Raw genomic sequence first — 18,929 nt, forward strand, 5'->3', positions numbered from 1 at the left:
TGTTCCATGCTGTTTATTGATCTCATAAACCCAAGTTATATCAATTGTTATACAGGAATGCAATTAGTAATAGGGTCAGAAATCCATTCAATGTTTTTTCATGTGCAGATTTTTGACAAGTTGGCAGCAGGCTTGTGAAATCTATGTATGTAATCAGATTTGGAATCTTATTTTTGCCACTCCCAAAGACAGAACTTCTAAACAAAAGGCCTTTGGGCTGCCAAGGAAGCTGTATTGTAATGATGTCCATTTTCTAGAGATGTGGAGATCCTGCGAAAAAACCCCACAAAAGGCAAGATAACAACAGGAAGCCTGTGTAATCCCATTGTCCTAATTATATTCATAAGCACAATATCTTCCTTGTTGCATAGTCTTTTGGCATAGTTCTGTGGTATAATGAAATGTAAATGTAATATTCTCATAAAGTAGCTTGGTTAATATATTTATGTCATCTGCGGCATAGTGTTAGCATGTGGGTTTATTTTGTCCAGAGAAGCTTTCCTTACGATAATACCTTTCTTTTTCAGAGAAGCTATCAGTAGAGTGTGTGAAGCTGTACCAGGCACGAACGGGGTTTTTCGGAAGAGAAAGGTATCCTAACAATTTTTTCTTTTTATATGTGCGCTGCTCACAACATAAACTGATTTTGCCGTCTTCTGGACATGTGTTAATGTCCAAAAATCAGTCTCAGCAGGGTTAATTCCATGATCCTGCACTCCCACCAGGCAAGTTGCGCTCATAGATAACGTAGGTCAAAGATTGTAGTCCTCATTTTCTGACTCACGATTCCTGCTAGGAGCATGGGATCATGGAATTAGCTCTATAATAATTGTTGATTATTGCACAAATTGTTGAAGTTGGAAATCTGTCTTTACCCTTTTAACAAAACGCTTTGAAATGATGCATTAAGAATGTTTTTACTTTGTTTCAGTTAATGGTGCACTGCTTGTTCCTAATGAGTCTTCCCTACCTCCCTCCTCCTCCCACATGCATCACGGCAGCTATTGCATAACAAAGCAGAAATGATTTACAATTCCCTTCACTCTTTTGCTGGAATGATTTTGGTGCTCTGTAAGAAGGAGCTTCATTAAATAAAGAATCAATCAGTCTGAAGCAACACTTGTCAGATTTTGATACATCCCCTCCACCGTACTGTTGCTGCAGTGTGTACTATCTACGGGATGCATCGCAGCAACTCAGCAAGGCTTCTTAAGCAGCACTTCCAAACCCATGGCCTCCAACTATAAGGACAAGAGCAGCAAACACATGGGAACATCATCACCTCTAAATTCACTCTCCAAGTCACGCATTATCCAGACTTAGAGATATATATCGCCGTTCCTTCGTCATAATAAATCCTGGTACTCCCAACCGAACAGCATTGTGAGAGTGCTTTTATCACATGAACTGCAGCGGTTCAAGAAGAAAGCTCACCACCACCTTCTCAAGTGCAACTAGAAATTTGCAAAAATTGCCAGCGATGCCCACATCCCGAGAATGAACTAAAAAAAATACTGTTCATTTTGTTCGTTTTATTTAGTAATTATCAAAACAAAAGTGAAAATTTAGTTGATCAACATATCTGGAAAGCAGAATTACAATTTAATGCTTAAATCTAAAGAACTCGCTGCAATTTGGGATACTTTATGATGTACATAGGTCACAGTTATCTTTGTTAGTGTCTTTCTGTATCTCATGGTTTGGGTAATGGTTTTAATGTGATTTGCCTCAACAGCCACCAAGTAAAGTGTTGTCTAGTGTACTTGGTAAGAGCAACCTGCAGTTTGCCGGAATGAACATCACTCTGAATATTTCAACTAGCAGCCTCAATCTAATGACGCCTGACACTAAGCAGGTAGGCAGCTTGTTACAGATATGAGGTAGTTTGTGAATAAGGTGAAGCACCACGATGATATCTAGCTACATGTGATATCTTCACAGAGCACAGCACACACAGCTTCCTAACATGGCAGGCAGCTCTTTCGGAAGTCTCCGGAAATCTGCCTAGTTCTGTTTATTATTAACCCTGCACTTGCAGTATACAATACGTCCACATCCACAGTGTGGAGCTACAAACATTACAAGCTTACAGTCATTACACTTCTCCCTCCTTAATGAAGAAGCCATCATAACAAACATCATACATAACTTTCATGTTTATACATAACACAGGATATAATCTTTTTTTTTTTCCCATATTTACAAATTTAATTTTACCACTTATTTTCTGTTTTGAAGCGGATACCTTTGCTCTTGAACAGAACCTTCCAAACATGGTGTCGATTTCACACACATTCGAGGCTCATCCTGAGGAATGTTTTCCTCCATGGAATTTCTTTGATTTTCATTTGAACTCACTCTAACTTCAGGCTCTTTGTTTTCCTGACTCGAACTCAGACTTTCATTGTGATTCTCTCCTGGATTTGTTTCCAGTACATTGGATTTAGGATTTGCTACTGGTATATCAAAACTATCTGATGAGTCAGAAATGATTGAATCATTCCCACCTTCAAGTCCTTCCATGTCTGTAGGTAAAATATGATATATATGAACAAACCTAACCTGTCCATTATCAAACATCATTACCAAATATATGCAAAGACCACATATCTTCACCACTCTTCCTGGTAGCCACTTTACCCATTTATGGTATTGGTTCTTCACTCTCACCTTTTGGTTTAATTTCACACTTCTCTCTTTTACTCTACTTTTATCATGATTCTCTTTCTGTCTTAATTGTGTCTCTTCTACAGACTGTGCCAAATTTGGCTTTAACGAGAATCTGGTTCGTGGCTGTCGTTTGAGAAACAACTCTGCTGGTGTTCTACCAGTAGTTGTATGAGGAGTATTTCGATATGTAATCAAAAAATTAGCCAATTTGTGATCCAATGACAACTGTCGTTTCCTTGGATTTGGATCTAACATTTGTTTTATGAGGGCACGTTTTACAATTTGTACAGTGCGCTCTGCTGCACCATTCGAAGCAGGATGGTATGGTGGAACCTTGGTATGTTTCACACCATTTTTGTTCGTGAATTGTGCAAATTCTTCTGAACGAAATTGTGGTCCATTATCCAAAACAATTTCTTCAGGGAGGCCAAATGAAGAAAATAATTTTTGTAAAATGTCCAATGTTTTACTACTTGTTATTTTCCACATTGGAAACACCTCAACCCACTTCGAATGGCTATCAATCACAATGAACAATTGTTGTCCTGCTAACTCAGCAAAATCAATATGTAGCCTTTGCCACACCCTGGGATGGCTGTAATGGTACTGGTGGTGGTTGCTTGCTTACCGACTGACATGTCGTACACTGACTCACGATGTACTCTATATCTTTATCAAGACCTGGCCACCATAAATAACTGCATGCAAAACTCTTGATCAAGCACATTCCCAGGTGCTGGTCATGGAAGTCTCCTAATAATTTGGACCTGAATTTATTTGGTATAACCACTCTTGCACCCCATATAATACAATCTTTATCGACTGATAATTCATTCCTACGAATGAAGAATGGATGTGTATCTTTGTCAGTTACCTGGTTTGGCCATCTATTTGCAATATACTCATACACCTTTGACATCACTGGGTCACGTTTGGTTGCTCTACCAATCTCTTCAGCTGTGACTGGCAGTTCATCAATGTATGAAAAATAAAACACTTCTTCCCTATTGGGTGTAACTTGTGATGGGGAAGGCAATCTAGACATTGCATCAGCATTACTGTGATCAGCTGATCGTCTGTATTCAATATCATATGTATATGCTGACAAAATCAAAGCCCATCTCTGCATTCGGGCTGCAGCTAATGTTGGAACTGGGGACTTTGGATGGAGGATTGCTGTTAGGGGCTTATGGTCCATAACGATGGTAAACTTATGACCATACAAGTATTTGTGAAACTTCTTGACCCCAAAAATTAATGGCAAAGCTTCCTTTCAATTGCGCATAATTACTCTCACTAGAACGGAGAGTGTGTGAAGCAAAAGCAATTGGTCTCTCCTCCCCACTACTTAATACATGAGAGATTACTGCCCCAACTCCATACGGAGAAGCATCACATGCTAGCTTAATCTCCTTAGAAATGTCATAGTGAACTAACATGGTGCTCTCGACAAATTTGCTTTTACACTCCTTGAATGCTGTATCGCATTCTTTTGACCACTTCCAATGGACCTGTTTTTTCAAAAGTTCATTTAGTGGATGTAATACTGTCACCAAATTTGGTAGCAACTTCCCATAATAGTTCAAAAGACCCAAGAATGAACGAAGTTCAGTGACATTCCTGGGAGTGGGTGAATTTCTGATCGCATCCAATTTTTCCATGGTTGGATGTAAACCATCATTGTCTACTCTGTACCCTAAGTACTCCACTGAGTTTTTAAATAACTCACACTTACGAGCAGACACTCGTACTCTGTGCTTCTCTAGCCATTTGAGGACTTCATTCAATATTTTATTATGAATTTGCCTATTTGGTGCTGAAATTAGTATGTCACCAAATAACATACTACCCCTTCAATACCTTGCAAAATCTGGTTCATCACCCCTTGGAATATGGCAGGGGTGGAAGACACTCCAAACGGTAGCCTATTAAATTGATATAGGCCTAGATGAGTATTTATAGTCAAACATGACTTGGACTCCTCATCTAGTTCAAGCTGTAAGTAGGCATTCATAAGATCCAGTTTTAAGATGATCTGACCACCTGTCAGTGTTGTGAACAAATCTTCTGTATTCAGCAATGTATTGGGGACATTACACTCTAGAACCTGGTTTACGGTTACTTTATAATCACCACACAATCTTACCTTACCATCGGACTTAGGTACAACAACAATGGTGTAGCCCAATTACATCGATCTATCTTACAAATAATGTTCTCAGTCTCTAGTCTTTTGAGTTCTTGCTCAACTTTCTCCTTGAGTGCATATGGTATGGAACATGACTTGTAGTAAACCGATCTAGCATCCTTCTGTACCCTGACACTCGTCTTGAAGCCTTAGATCGGAATGCCCGTTTCACAGAACACCTTCGGATACTTCTTGATAACCTCATCCGTTGATGAAAATCTCGCTTCCACACAGAAAATCTTACTCCAATCCAGATTCAGTGAGCTCAACTAATTTCTTCCTAGTAAAGCAGGCTTGTCTCCTTTCACTACTATTGGAGGCAAGTTCTGAAATTGATCTTTATATTTCACCGGTACGGTGATACGGCCTACTACAGGAATTTTCTCTCCCGAGTAGCCTCGCAGCTCTATCTTGGATTTCTCCAGTTGAAAATCACGCAATTTGTCGCGATATAGTGCCTCCGGTTCTACATTCACGGATGCACCCGTGTCAATTTCCATTGGTATCTTGAATCCCGCAACATCTATGTGGATTTTGATGCTTTCCGAATCGCTGTCCGTTAACCTCGTGCTCCTGATGACGTACAACTCTAACATCTCCTCGTCTTGTTGTTGTTCTTCCATGCTATGTAGTCTCTTGGGATTTCTAATCATAGCTTTGAACGCTGGACTCATAGCTTTGAAAGCTGATTTACCCTTCAGTTGGCATGCCTTCACAAGATGCCCAGTCTTTCTGCAGAAGAAACACTCTGCCTTTATGTATGGACAACTTTGAGCAATGTGTTGTCCCAGGCACCTATAGCACGACTTCGACGCTCTGGTATAATTTCCAGTTTCTGAGACTTTGGGCCCCCACCGTCTTTTACTTTGAACCTACAGGTGATTTACCTCGGTTGACTGATGACCGTAATCATTATTTAATTCTCGGGAATATTATTCGGCCATGCCCATCGACCTCACTGTTTGACAAGCAATTTCAAAAGTCAGGTCATCCGTCGCCAATAACTTCCTGCTGATCGCATCATTTTTCACCCCACAAACAAAATGATCCTGTAATGCTCGGTTTTGAAAGTTTCCAAAATTACAGTGCATCGATAGCATTTCTAATGCTATGATGTAATCACTGATACTTCCATCAGCCTTTTGATTCCGAATCCCGAAATGATAGCTTTCAGCAATTTCTAAGTTTTGGGTTATAGTGCTGCTCCAGCTTCGTTAAAATCTCTTTAAGCGTTGTGTCCCTTGGCTCGTCAGGCACAAGCAGATTTACAAGAGTGTCATATAATGCCGGACCTGCCTCTGATAAGAAGATCGCTTTCTTACGTTCCAACACAGCCCGGTTCTGGACTGCATTGTCTGGAACTTTGATTATGTTATTTGCAATGAAATACAATTCTAGCCAATCCACATATGCTTTAAAATGTTCCCGGTCATGTCTATATTCTCCCAAATATCCCAATACACCCGCCATTTTAATCTCTAGCTGTTCACCCCATGTGCTGTATTTTACCTCTGATTTTGTAGCTTTTTTCCAAAGACAGAAATTTCCAAAGTCTCTCTGTCGGCTGGCTGAATCCTTCTCCAATAAAATTTAAGCTTTAAATCATCCAAATAATCCCATCCTCGTCGGCAAATGTGATATCTTCACAGAGCACAGCACACACGGCTTCCTAACATGGCAGGCAGCTCTCTCGGAAGTCTCCGGAAATCTGCCTAGTTCTGTTTATTATTAACCCTGCACTTGCAGTACACAATATGTCCACATCCACAGTGTGGAGCTACAAACATTACAAGCGTACAGACATTACACTACATAATAGCCCAAACCACATCTCAAATATAATATGTATGCAGTGTCAGTTACATTAAAAGCTGCGAAATAATTTAAGATGTGTGGGAAAATGCATGGCTGGGATGAGTACTAGATTTGAAATGGAGTAAATTTGGATTTGTCTCTGGACATTGTGGAAAATTCACATTTTGGCTCAATTTGTATTTGGGAATTCGGCTCTCATTTTTCAGGATATAATACTGTGCAATCAGTGTCAGAAAGTAATTTTATTTGTCAAATCCCTGGTGGTGTAGCTGGTAAGCAGGTAAGCAGTCTTGAGATAGGGATGTGTCTGTCTGACCTCATAATCTACTGAGGAATTGTTTTAGGATGGATATCTGTCTGGTCTGTAGTAGTCAGTTGGAAGGAGGGTTTGCAGCCCTGGGATGTGAATATTTCTGTCTAATTAGTTTAGTGGTAGGAGGAACAAATCAGAAAATGCTGGAAACACTCAGCAGCTCAAGCAGTAAACTGACAATTTGGTGTTTCCCATGTGGACTCTTCATCAAAACTCAGTTTGTATTGAATATGTATCATCTGATTTTTAATCATCTAATGCGGGGGATCTGTTGCTTATTACTCTGTTCTATAATATAATTGAATCTGCTCTTTTCATGGGATTTACGTGACTTGTGTCATGGTACTATCTGTCTGCCCATATGAAGTTCACCATGCTCAGCACTATTTGCGAGTCTGTAAGAAACAATAATGCAAAAGTGCTTCACTAGACTTTACCTAATATTCTTTAGGGTTTTCTGTCGCTAGATACTGAATTCCTTATGCAAATGAGCATGCTGGGAACTGTTCTGCATTTATATCTGTAAGAATTTATGTAACGCCTGAATAAATGAAAAATGTTTTGGTATAAAATAATCAAATTTCTTGAGTGTCTTTTCATCTGATAATGGATTCCTTCCGAAAATGAATACTTGAAAACACCCATGGCCCTGTTAGCTTGCTTAGAAGCATGGATATATTACTGCAATAACAACACATTTCTGATTTTTATAGAACTTGAGTGACAATTTCATTTCATCATCTTCTGAGTTCCTTTTAAAAAGGACATCCAAAGGACCGGCTGTAGATTGTATTACACACTTGTAAACTTGCTGAGATTTATTTACTATGTTGTGGAATGATACATTTTGTGGACATTTAGCTGCCTCTGAGGAGAAATTCAACCTGGATTTTCCACTGAATCAGTCACTACAACACAATCATTTTTGATGGCAGTAAAGCTGTCCTGGCATTGCAAAAATAAGATATTCAAGTAGAATTGAACTGTAACCATTGACAATTACCACCACAAAATCATAGAATGATACAGCACAGAAGGAGGCATTCATCCTATCGTGCCTGTGCCGGCTCTTTGAAAGAGCTATCTAATTAGTCCCACTTGACTGCCCTTTCCCCATAGCCCTGAAAATGTTTCCCTTAGAATCATAGAATCATAGAATGGTAACATTGGAAGAAGACCATTCCGCCCATCGACCCCATGCCGGCTCTCTGCAAGAGCACCTCTGCTAGTTCCACTCCCTCACCTTTTACCCGTAGCCCTGCAAATTTTTTTCTTTCAGGCACTTATCCAACAGTCTTTTGAAAGCAGTGAATGAGTCTGCCTCCACCACCATTTCAGGCAGTGCGTTCCAGATCCTAACCACTCGCTGCGTAAATGTATTTTTTCTTATGTCACCTTTGGTTCTTTTGCCAATCACCTTAAATCTGTGTCCTCTGGTTCTCGACCCTCCTGCCAGTGGGAACAGTTTCTCTCTATCTACTCTGTCCAGACCCCTCATGATTTTGAACACCTCTATCAAATCTCCTCTCAATCTTCTCTGCTCTAACCCCAGCTTCTCCAGACTATCCGCGCAACTGAAGTCCCTCATCCTTGGAAACATTCTCGTAAATCTTTTCTGCACCCTCTCTAAGGCCTTCACATCCTTCATAGAGTGGGACACAATACTCCAGTTGAAACTGAATCAGTGTTTTATACAGGTTCATCATAATCTCCATGCTTTAGTACTCTATACCTCTTCATGAAGCCCAGGATCTCGTGAACTTTTTTTATCGCACTTTTCTGCATTAAATTTTATCTGCCATTTCACCAGCCTGTATATAGAAAGATAGAAACATAGAAAATAGGTGCAGGAGTAGGTCATTCGGCCTTTCAAGCCTGCACCACCATTCAATAGGATCGTGGCTGATCATCACCTCAGTACTCTTTTCCTGCTTTCTCTCCATAACCCTTGATCCCTTTAGTCGTAAGGGCCATATCTAACTCCCTTTTGAATATATCCAATGAACTTGCATCAACAACTCTTCGCGGTAGAGAATTCCACAGGTTAACAACTCTCTGAGTGAAGAAGTTTCTCCTCATCTCGGTCCTAAATGGCTTACCCCTTATCCTTAGACTGTGTCCCCTGATTCTGGACTTCCCCAACATCGGGAACATTCTTCCTGCATCTAACCTGTCTAGTCCCGTCAGTATTTTATATGTTTCTATGAGATCCCCTCTCATTCTTCTAAACTCCAGTGAATACAGGCCTAGTCAATCCAGTCTCTCCTCATATCAGTCCTGCCATCCCGAGAATCAGTCTGGTGAACCTTCGCTGCATTCCCTCAATAGCAAGAACATCCTTCCTCAGATTAGGAGACCAAAACTGAACACAATATTCCAGGTGAGGTCTCACCAAGGCCCTGTACAACTGCAGTAAGAACCCCTGCTCCTATACTCAAATCCCCTAGCTATGAAGGCCAACATGCCATTTGCCTTCTTCACCGCCTGCTGTACCTGCATGCCAATTTTCAATGACTGATGTACCATGACACCCAGGTCTCGTTGCACCTCCACTTTTCCTAATCTTCTGCTATTCAGATAATATTCTGCCTTCATGTTTTTGCCATCAAAGTGAATAACCTCACATTTATCCACATTATACTGCATCTGCCATGTATTTGCCCACTCACCTAACCTGTCCAAGTCACTCAGCAGCCTCTTAGCATCCTTCTCGCAGCTCACACCGCCACCCAGCTTAGTGTCATCTGCAAACTTGGAGATATTACACTCAATTCCTTCATCTAAATCATTGATGTATATTGTAAAGAGCTGCGGTCCCAGCATTGAGCCCTGTGGCACCCTACTAGTCACTGCCTGCCATTCTGAAAAATGTTCTTGAAGTCTATCACTCTTCTCCTCACTTTACTATACTTCCAAGTTTTATGTCATTTTGAAATTATGCCCTGTACACCCACATCGAAGTCACTAAAATATATCAAGAAAAGCAGTGGTCCTAGAACTGACCCCTGGGGAACACCACTGTATGGGCCCGAACTTGGTCAAAACTAAGACCCGCCCAAGTGCCACCCAAAGGACCGCCGCGGTCCGCTGAGAGACCGGGCGGTACTTTGTCAGGAAGATCCCTCAAAAAGAGATTGCAGTACCAACCGGTGTCAAAACGACGGCTTATGTCGTCAATCTGGGCAGCAGCGGGCGGGAGCTCTCAATCTCGACGGAAAATGCAATCCTCGCCAAAGTGCTGCCAAGGATTGAGTCAGGCCCAAAGAGGGGGGAACACTGAAAAATAAAAATCTTCACAAAAAAAAACCCCGGAACACATTTAGGGACCCCATACATGTAAAACGCTGAAAGAAAAAAATTAAAAGCTATTCACTAACCCTTTTTTTGCAGGTCTTCATACTTACCATCGGGGTTAGACCTGCCACTACGCAGCGGTACTTCCCCCTTCTGCTGCCGACTCCCGCCCGCAACAACATGGCAGCTCGGCGGGTGGGAGGTCACTTACGTGATTTGGCTGCCAGCGGCCGTTAGCAGGCGGTTCCCAGTTGTACTCCCCTCCTGCCGGCATCAGACCAAGAGGAATCTGTCACCGAGGGGAGAGTGTCGAAAAAGCTCGGCGGCAGATTGTGGCAATGAGTGGTAAGGCCACCAATTTCAGGGCCTATATCTTCCTCCAGTCTGAAAGACAAACGTTCACCACTACTTTCTGTTTACTATCACTTAGCCAATTCCGTATCCATGCTGCCACCGTCCCTTTTATTCCATGGGCTTCAACTTTTCTGGCAAACCTATTAAGCGGCACTTTGTCGAATGCCTTTTGTCCATCACAGACCCAATCCACGTCTGGACCGGGGTCAAGCAGGGCTGTGTCATCGTGCCAACCCTCTTCTCAATCTTCTTCGCTGAAATGCTCCACCTCACACTCAACAAGCTCCCCACTGGAGTGGAAATAAACTACAGAACCAGTGGGAACTTGTTCAACCTTCGTCGTCTCCAGGCCAGATCCAAGACCGTCCCATCCTCTGTCGTCGAGCTACAGTACGCGGACGAGACTTGCGTCTGCGCATATTCAGAGACTAAACTCCAAGTCATAGTCAACATCTTCACTGAGGCGTACGAAAGCATGGGCCTTACACTAAACATCCGTAAGACAAAGGTCCTCCACCAACCTGACCCCGCCACACAGCACTGCCCCCCAATCATCAAGATCCACAGTGCGGCCCTGGACAACGTGGACCACTTTCCATACCTCGGGAGCCTATTATCAGCAAGGGCAGACATTGATGACGAGGTTTAACACCACCTCCAGTGCACCAGCGCAGCCTTTGGCCGCCTGAGGAAGAGAGTGTTCGAAGATCAGGCCCTTAAATCTGGCACCAAATCTGGCCCAAGACTTCCTTGTGAGGCCCAAAGAAGCTTTCCTGCCCAGGGCTGTAATGATACCCGCCCTCCTGTATGACTCAGAGACGTGGACCATATACAGTCGACACCTCAAATCGTTGGAGAAATACCACCAACGATGTCTCTGCAAGATCCTGCAAATCTCCTGGGAGGATAGATGCACCAACGTTTGCATCCTCGATCAGGCCAACATCCCCAGCATCGAAGCAGTGGCCACACTCAACCAGCTCTGTTGGGCGTGCCACATTGTTCGCATGCCTGACACAAGACTCCCAAAGCAACTGTTCTACTCAGAACTCCTACATGGCAAGCGAGCCCCAGGTGGGCAGAGGAATCGTTTCAAGGACACCCTCAAAGCCTCCTTGATAAAATGCAACACCCCACCGACACCTGGGAGTCCCTGGCCAAAGACCACCCTAAGTGGAGGAAGAGCATTCAGGAGGGCGCTGAGCTCCTCGAGTCTCGACGCCGAGAGCATGCAGAAAGCAAGCGCAGGCAGCGGAAGGAGCGTGCGACAATCCAGACTCCCCACCCAACCTTTGCTTCAACGACTGTCTGTCCCACCTGTGACAGAGACTGTAATTCCCGTATTGGACTGTTCAGTCACCTAAGAACTCACTTTGAGTGGAAGCAAGTCTTCCTCGATTTTGAGGGACTGCCTATGATGATGATGATTTGGAAATCCATGTATACCATGTCAATCACATTGCCGTCATCAACCCTCTCTGTTACCTCATCAAAAAACTCGATCAAGTTGGTTAAACATGATTTCCCTTTAACAAAAGGCTTTCCATAATTAATCAACACCTGTCCAAGTGACTGTTAATTTTGTCCCTGATTATTGTTTCTAAAAGCTTCCCTACTACCGAGCCTGAAGTTGCTGGGTTTATCTTTACACCTATTTTCGAACAAGGTTGTAATATTTGCAGTTCTCCAGTTCTCTGGCACCAACCCCATTTTTAAGGCGTATATATCCAATTACCCATTGAAAGTTATTATTGAATCTTCTTCCACCACTCGTTCAGGCAGTACATTCCAGATAATAACTCGATGCAACAAAAAAAAATTATCCTCATCTTATCTTTTGTATTTTTGCCAATTATCAAATTATTAAAGTACTTGGAAGGGAGCATTAGCTTCAAGCTCATGAACAGGAGGTTGGTGGGGGGGTTGTTGGGGGGACTCGTGATTTGAATGGGGGGAGGCTGGAGATCTACGTTGGGGAGGGGGGTGTGGAGCAGAAGGCATAAATCGGGCCTGGTATGGGGTGGGGAGAGGCTCCAGGCAGTGTTGGTGAAGGAATGTCTTGCTGTGATTGGGGCGAGTGGGTAGCCTGGTTCCAGGGAGGCCCAAGACTTCCTTGTGAGGCCCAAAGAAGCTTTCCTGCCCATCCTGGCCTACAAGAAAACCTGAAAAATAATTTTAAACTTACCTGTTGGGACTGTTCAGCCCCCTGGCTGACACAACCCCCCACACCCTCACTCTGCTCAGGCCTCGGGTTGATATATATATGCATATCCCAATCTGCATGGTTGATGTAATGTAAATACTTGTAAGGATCCATCTCCTACCCACTGCATGGGGATGTCATTTCCACCCTCAACAGAGGCAACTGAAGGCCGCCTTGAGAGTTACATCAGGGCCTCAATGGGTAACACTGTGGTTGGATGTGCCATTCCATTCCTGAGAACAACCTTGTGGTCCACAAACAGTGATATCTAAAGTCCCTAATTTACATAGATTTATTGCAATCTGACTACCTTAAGTTATTTGCATATGTACATTTAATATTGAGGTTATGCTGATTTATTTAGTAAACTAACATTGTTACTGTATTCAGCTATTTTTGTTCATATTCATGTGCTTTAAGTTTAAAAACTTCATTTTATTTTCAGTACGTTTACTTAGTAATTCTATGTTGCTGTTTGAAATAAATAATTTCTTACTCCTGTGTCTTTTTTTCAGCCATAATGATTTTTCATTCACATTCAATATAAAGGTTGTATGTAGGCTCACCTTGGCACTGAATACTGTGGCAGCTATTGAAGAGCGTCAGAGAATGATTTGTCGCTGTAGCCCTCTTTTTATAAGTTATATTAAGGAATCACAAATTTTCAGAAACACATTTTGCAAAGTGCTTTTTCAATGTAATGTTGGGGGCATAGCTCTATGGATATTGGCAATCTTCTGGTACCTCAGGTGTGAACCTAGGCAGTAAGGTTTGGCAAGCTATTTGACCATAGCGGCATTATTTATGTAAACTAAAACAAAAAGAGTGAAGAATCTAACCCCTGATGGCTGCCAACTACCGATGGGGCCTGGAAGTTGAAGTTTGTTCACTGTTGTTATGTAGACAAATGCAGCAGCCAATTTACACACAGCAAGGTCCCACAAACAGCAAATGAGAAAAATAACCAGTTAATCTGTTTTGATGGTACTGGTTGAAAAAGAATATTGGCCAGGACTCCAGGAGAACTCCCTGTTCTTCTTCAAAATATGCTATGGGAGTGTATTAGGGATGGTTTTCTAGCCCAATATGTCGAGGAACCAACTAGAGGGCTGGCCATCCTAGACTGGGTGATGTGTAACGAGAAAGGACGAATTAGCAATCTTGTTGTGCGAGGCCCCTTGGGGAAGAGTGACCATAATAGGATAGAGTTCTTTATTAAGATGGATGAGTGACAGTTAATTCAAAGACTACGGTCCTGAACTTAAGGAAAGGTAACTTTGATGGTATGAAATGTGAATTGGCTAGAATAGACTGGCGAATGATACTTAAAGGGTTGATGGTGGATAGGCAATGGCAAACATTTAAAGATCACATGGATGAACTTCAACAATTGTACATCGCTGGCTGGAGTAAAAATAAAACGGGGAAGGTGGCTCAACCGTGGCTAACAAGGGAAATTAAGGATAGTGTTAGATCCAAGGAAGAGGCATATAAATTGGCCAGAAAATGCAGCAAACTTGAGGACTGAGAGAAATTTAGAATTCAGCAGAGGAGGACAAAGGATCTAATTAGGAGGGGGAAAATAGAGTACGGGAGGAAGCTTGCTGGGAACATAAAAACTGACTGCAAAAGCTCCTATAGATATGTGAAGAGAAAAAGATTAGTGAAGACAAACGTAGGTCCCTTGCAGTCAGTTTCAGGTGAATTTATAATGGGGAACAAAGAAATGGCAGACCAGTTGAACAAATACTTTGGTTCTGTCTTCACGAAGGAAGACACAAATAACCTTCCGGAAATACTAGGGGACCGAGGGTCTAGTGAGAAGGAGGAACTGAAGGAAATCCTTATTAGGTGTGAAATTGTGTTAGGGAAATTGATGGGATTGAAGGCCGATAAATCCCTGGGGCCTGATGGTCTGCATCCCAAAGTACTTAAGGAAGTAGCCCTAGAAATAGTGGATGCATTGGTGATCATTTTCCAACAGTCTACCGACTCTGGATCAGTTGCTATGGACTGGAGGGTAGATAATGTAACACCACTTTTTAAAAAAGGAGGGAGAGAGAAAACGGGTTATTATAGACCGGTTAGACTGACATCAGTAGTGGGGAAAATGTTGGAATCAATTATTAATGATGAAATAGCAGCGCATTTGGAAAGCAGTCACAGAATCGGTCCAAGTCAGCATGGATTTATGAAGGGGAAGTTATGATTGACGAATCTTCTGGAATTTTTTGAGGATGTAACTCGTAGAGTGGACACGGGAGGACCAATGGATATAGTATATTTGGACTTTCAAAAGACTTTTGACAAGGTCCCACACAAGAGATTGGTGTGCAAAATCAAAGCACATGGTATTGGGGGTAATGTACTGACATGGATAGAGAACTGGTTGGCAGGCAGGAAGCAGAGATTCGGGATAAACGGGTCCTTTTCAGAATGGCAGGCAGTGACTAGTGGGGTGCCGCATGGCTCAGTGCTGGGACCCCAGCTTTTACAATATACATTAATGATTTAGATGAAGGAATTGAGTGTAATATCTCCAAGTTTGTGGATGACACTAAGCTGGGTGGTAGTGTGAGCTGTGAGGAGGATGCTAAGAGGTTGCAGGGTAACCTAGACAGGTTAGGTGAGTGGGCAAATGCATGGTAGATGCAGAATAATGTGGATAAATGTGAGGTTATCCACTTTGGTGGCAAAAGCACGAAGGCAGAATATTATCTGAATGGCGGCAGATTAGGAAAAGGGGAGGTGCAACGAGACCTGGGTGTCATGGTACATCCGTCATTGAAAGTTGGCATGCAGGTTAAGCAGGTAGTTAAGAAGGCAAATGGTATGTTGGCCTTCATAGCTCGGTGATTTCAGTCCAGGAGCAGGGAGGTCTTACTGCAGTTGTACAGGGCCTTGGTGAGGCCTCACCTGGAATATTGTGTTCAGTTTTGGTCTCCTAATCTGAGGAAGGATGTTCTTGCTATTGAGGGAGTGCAGCGAATGTTCACCAGACTGATTCTCAGGATGGCAGGACTGACATATGAGGAGAGACTGGATCAACTGGGCCTGTATTCACTGGAGTTTAGAAGGATGTGAGGGGATCTCATAGAAACATATAAAATTCTGACGGGACTGGATAGGTTAGATGCAGGAAAAATGTTCCCGATGTTGGGGAAGTCCAGAACCAGGGGACACAGTTTAAAGATAAGGGCTAAGCCATTTAGGACTGACATGAGGAGAAACTTCTTCACTCAGAGAGTTGTTAACCTGTGGATTTCTCTACCGCAGAGAGTTGTTGATGCCAGTTCATTTGGGTATATTCAAGAGGGAATTAGATATGGGCATTACGTCGAAAGAGATCAAGGGGTATGGAGAGAAAACAGGAAAGGGGCACTGAGGTAAATGATCAACCATGATCTTATTGAATTGTGGTGCAGGCTCGAAGGGCCGAATGGCCCACTCCTGCACCTATTTTCTATGTTTCTATGTTTCTATTTATATCTACCTGAACAGGCAGACAATGCCTTGAATTAACATAGAAACATAGAAAATAGGTGCAGGAGTAGGCCATTCGGCCCTTCTAGCCTGCACCGCCATTCAATGAGTTCATGGCTGAACATTCAACTTCAGTACCCCATTCCTGCTTTCTCGCCATACTCCTTGATCCCCCTAGTAGTAAGGACCTCATCTAACTCCTTTTTGAATATATTTAGTGAATTGGCCTCAACAACTTTCTGTGGTAGAGAATTCCACAGGTTCACCACTCTCTGGGTGAAGAAGTTCCTCCGCATCTCGGTCCTAAATGGCTTACCCCTTATCCTTAGACTGTGACCTCTAGTTCTGGACTTCCCCAACATTGGGAACATTCTTCCTGCATCTAACCTGTCTAACCCCGTCAGAATTTTAAATGTTTCTATGAGGTCCCCTCACATTCTTCTGAACTCCGGATCTGAAAGATAGCACTTCTGATAATGAAGTACTGCCTTAGCATTGCACTAACCTGTCGCAATTACGTGCTCATGTCCCTAACTGAGCTTTGGAATTGGAATCCCAAGCACTGCTTTTGCCGACTCAAGAGAAATGGTCCTTGTATGTGCGATTCCTTTTGCCTCTGTATTGCTGGTCAGCCCCTATTCAGAACACAACTCTCTCTTACTGGTTGTGAGCAAGGCGGCATTGGACCAACAAAAATCGTCTGGAAACTCTGTGAGTCCTGAGAGTAACAGGAACTTGGGAGGGAGGGAAAGAGAGTAACACAACTGAGGGAGGGAGAGAGAGTAACACAACTGGCGAAGGGAGGGAGAGAGAGCAACACAACTGGTGAAGGGAGGAAGAGAGACAGTAACACAAACTGGGAGATGGAAAGAGGATGGAAAGAGAAACAAACTGGGGGAGGGAGAAACACAAACAGGACGGAGGGAATGTCGATGTTGGCCTGTGATGTGCGCTGTTGTATAATGTGTTTTATTGTACAAGTCAGGCAACTTTGGTGCTGCTCCCTGAGAACAGGGTCTGAGCTCCCTGAAGCTGACTGAATTAGGTTTGGTTTTGGTTTTATTTATTATTTTTATAACTTACTGGGCCGACTTTGGTGGACATACCGCCCACTACCGCCCGTGGAATGGCTGCATACCGCCGAGAATTGGAAGTTTTGTGGAAAAACAAGCTGCATACCACTGACATACCGCCCGGCGCAACTTTGATAGGTGACATACCGCAGGGCAATATGCATACCATCCGCCCACACAGAGCACCTTACAGATCGCCCAAAAGTCCAACATTGGTAACATACCGCTGACATACTACCAGAGTTGCACATCGTCTGAAAAAAGGTGGTTTTATGCTGATTGTATGTCGGCGGTATGTAAACTACAATGTTCCTCCACCCCCCCAGCAATCTATTCCTCCCTCCAGCAATCTATTTCTCTCCCCCGCCTCCCCCCCCCAGAGATATAGTCCTACCTCCAGCGATCGAATCCTCCCCTCCAAATTTGAATCCCACCCAGAGAGATCTAATCCCACCTCCCCCAGCGATCTAATCCCCCCCCCCCAGAGATCTAAACCCACCCAGAGAGATCAAATCCCCCCTCAGAGATCTAATCCCTCCGCTCAGAGATCTAATCCCCCCAGAGATCTAATTCCACCCCCAGGGATCAAGTCCTCCCCACTGCAGATATCTAATCCACCACCTCGAGAAATCTATTCCGCCTTCCCCCCTCCCCCCCACCAAGGAAAACGCGATAATAAATAAATAAATAACAATAATACATTTTATTCACACAACAGCCTAAATATTATAACTAAATCAAAAACACTGCACAAAACAATTAAAAATCTAAATTTACCTGGAGACACTTACCTGCGATCCAACATTGAAAGTCTCTGGCCTTTGGACTGCTCTTCTCCGGGGAGGGGGAGGGGGGGAGGTCGATGGAAGAGCGCGCGTGCGCAGAACTCTGGACCCGAAGAGTCATAAGAACATAAGAACATAAGAATTAGGAACAGGAGTAGGCCATCTAGCCCCTCGAGCCTGCTCCGCCATTCAATAAGATCATGGCTGATCTGGTCGTGGACTCAGTTCCACTTACCCGCCCTCTCCCCGTAACCCTTAATTCCCTTATTAGTTAAAAATCTATTTATCTTTGACTTGAAAACATTCAATGAGCTAGCCTCAACTGCTTCCTTGGGCAGAGAATTCCACAGATTCACAACCCTCTGGGAGAAGAAATTCCTTCTCAACTCGGTTTTAAATTGGCTCCCCCGTATTTTGAGGCTGTGCCCCCTAGTTCTAGTCTCCCCGACCAGTGGAAACAACCTCTCTGCCTCTATCTTGTCTATCCCTTTCATGATTTTAAATGTTTCTATAAGATCACCCCTCATCCTTCTGAACTCCAACGTGTAAAGACCCAGTCTACTCAATCTATCATCATAAGGTAACCCCCTCATTTCTGGAATCAGCCTAGTGAATCGTTTCTGTATCCCGTCCAAAGCCAGTATATCCTTCCTTAAGTAAGGTGACCAAAACTGCACGCAGTACTCCAGGTGCGGCCTTACCAATACCTTATACAGTTGCAGCAAGACCTCCCTGCTTTTGTACTCCATCC

General features: G+C 43.1%; 1 protein-coding gene across 1 annotated transcript in view; it reads left to right on the forward strand.

The window, feature by feature from the left end:
• shc3 (SHC (Src homology 2 domain containing) transforming protein 3) overlaps positions 1 to 18,929 on the forward strand; it is a 367,957-nt gene that overhangs the window by 187,935 nt on the left and 161,093 nt on the right. The window contains exons 3-4 of the mRNA XM_070860095.1: positions 528 to 591; positions 1,736 to 1,855. Of these exons, the coding sequence (XP_070716196.1) occupies positions 528 to 591; positions 1,736 to 1,855 (184 nt within the window). The remainder of the gene's footprint in view (positions 1 to 527; positions 592 to 1,735; positions 1,856 to 18,929) is intronic.

This window comes from Pristiophorus japonicus, chromosome 1, assembly GCF_044704955.1.
Source record: "Pristiophorus japonicus isolate sPriJap1 chromosome 1, sPriJap1.hap1, whole genome shotgun sequence".
Lineage (NCBI taxonomy): Eukaryota > Metazoa > Chordata > Chondrichthyes > Pristiophoridae > Pristiophorus > Pristiophorus japonicus.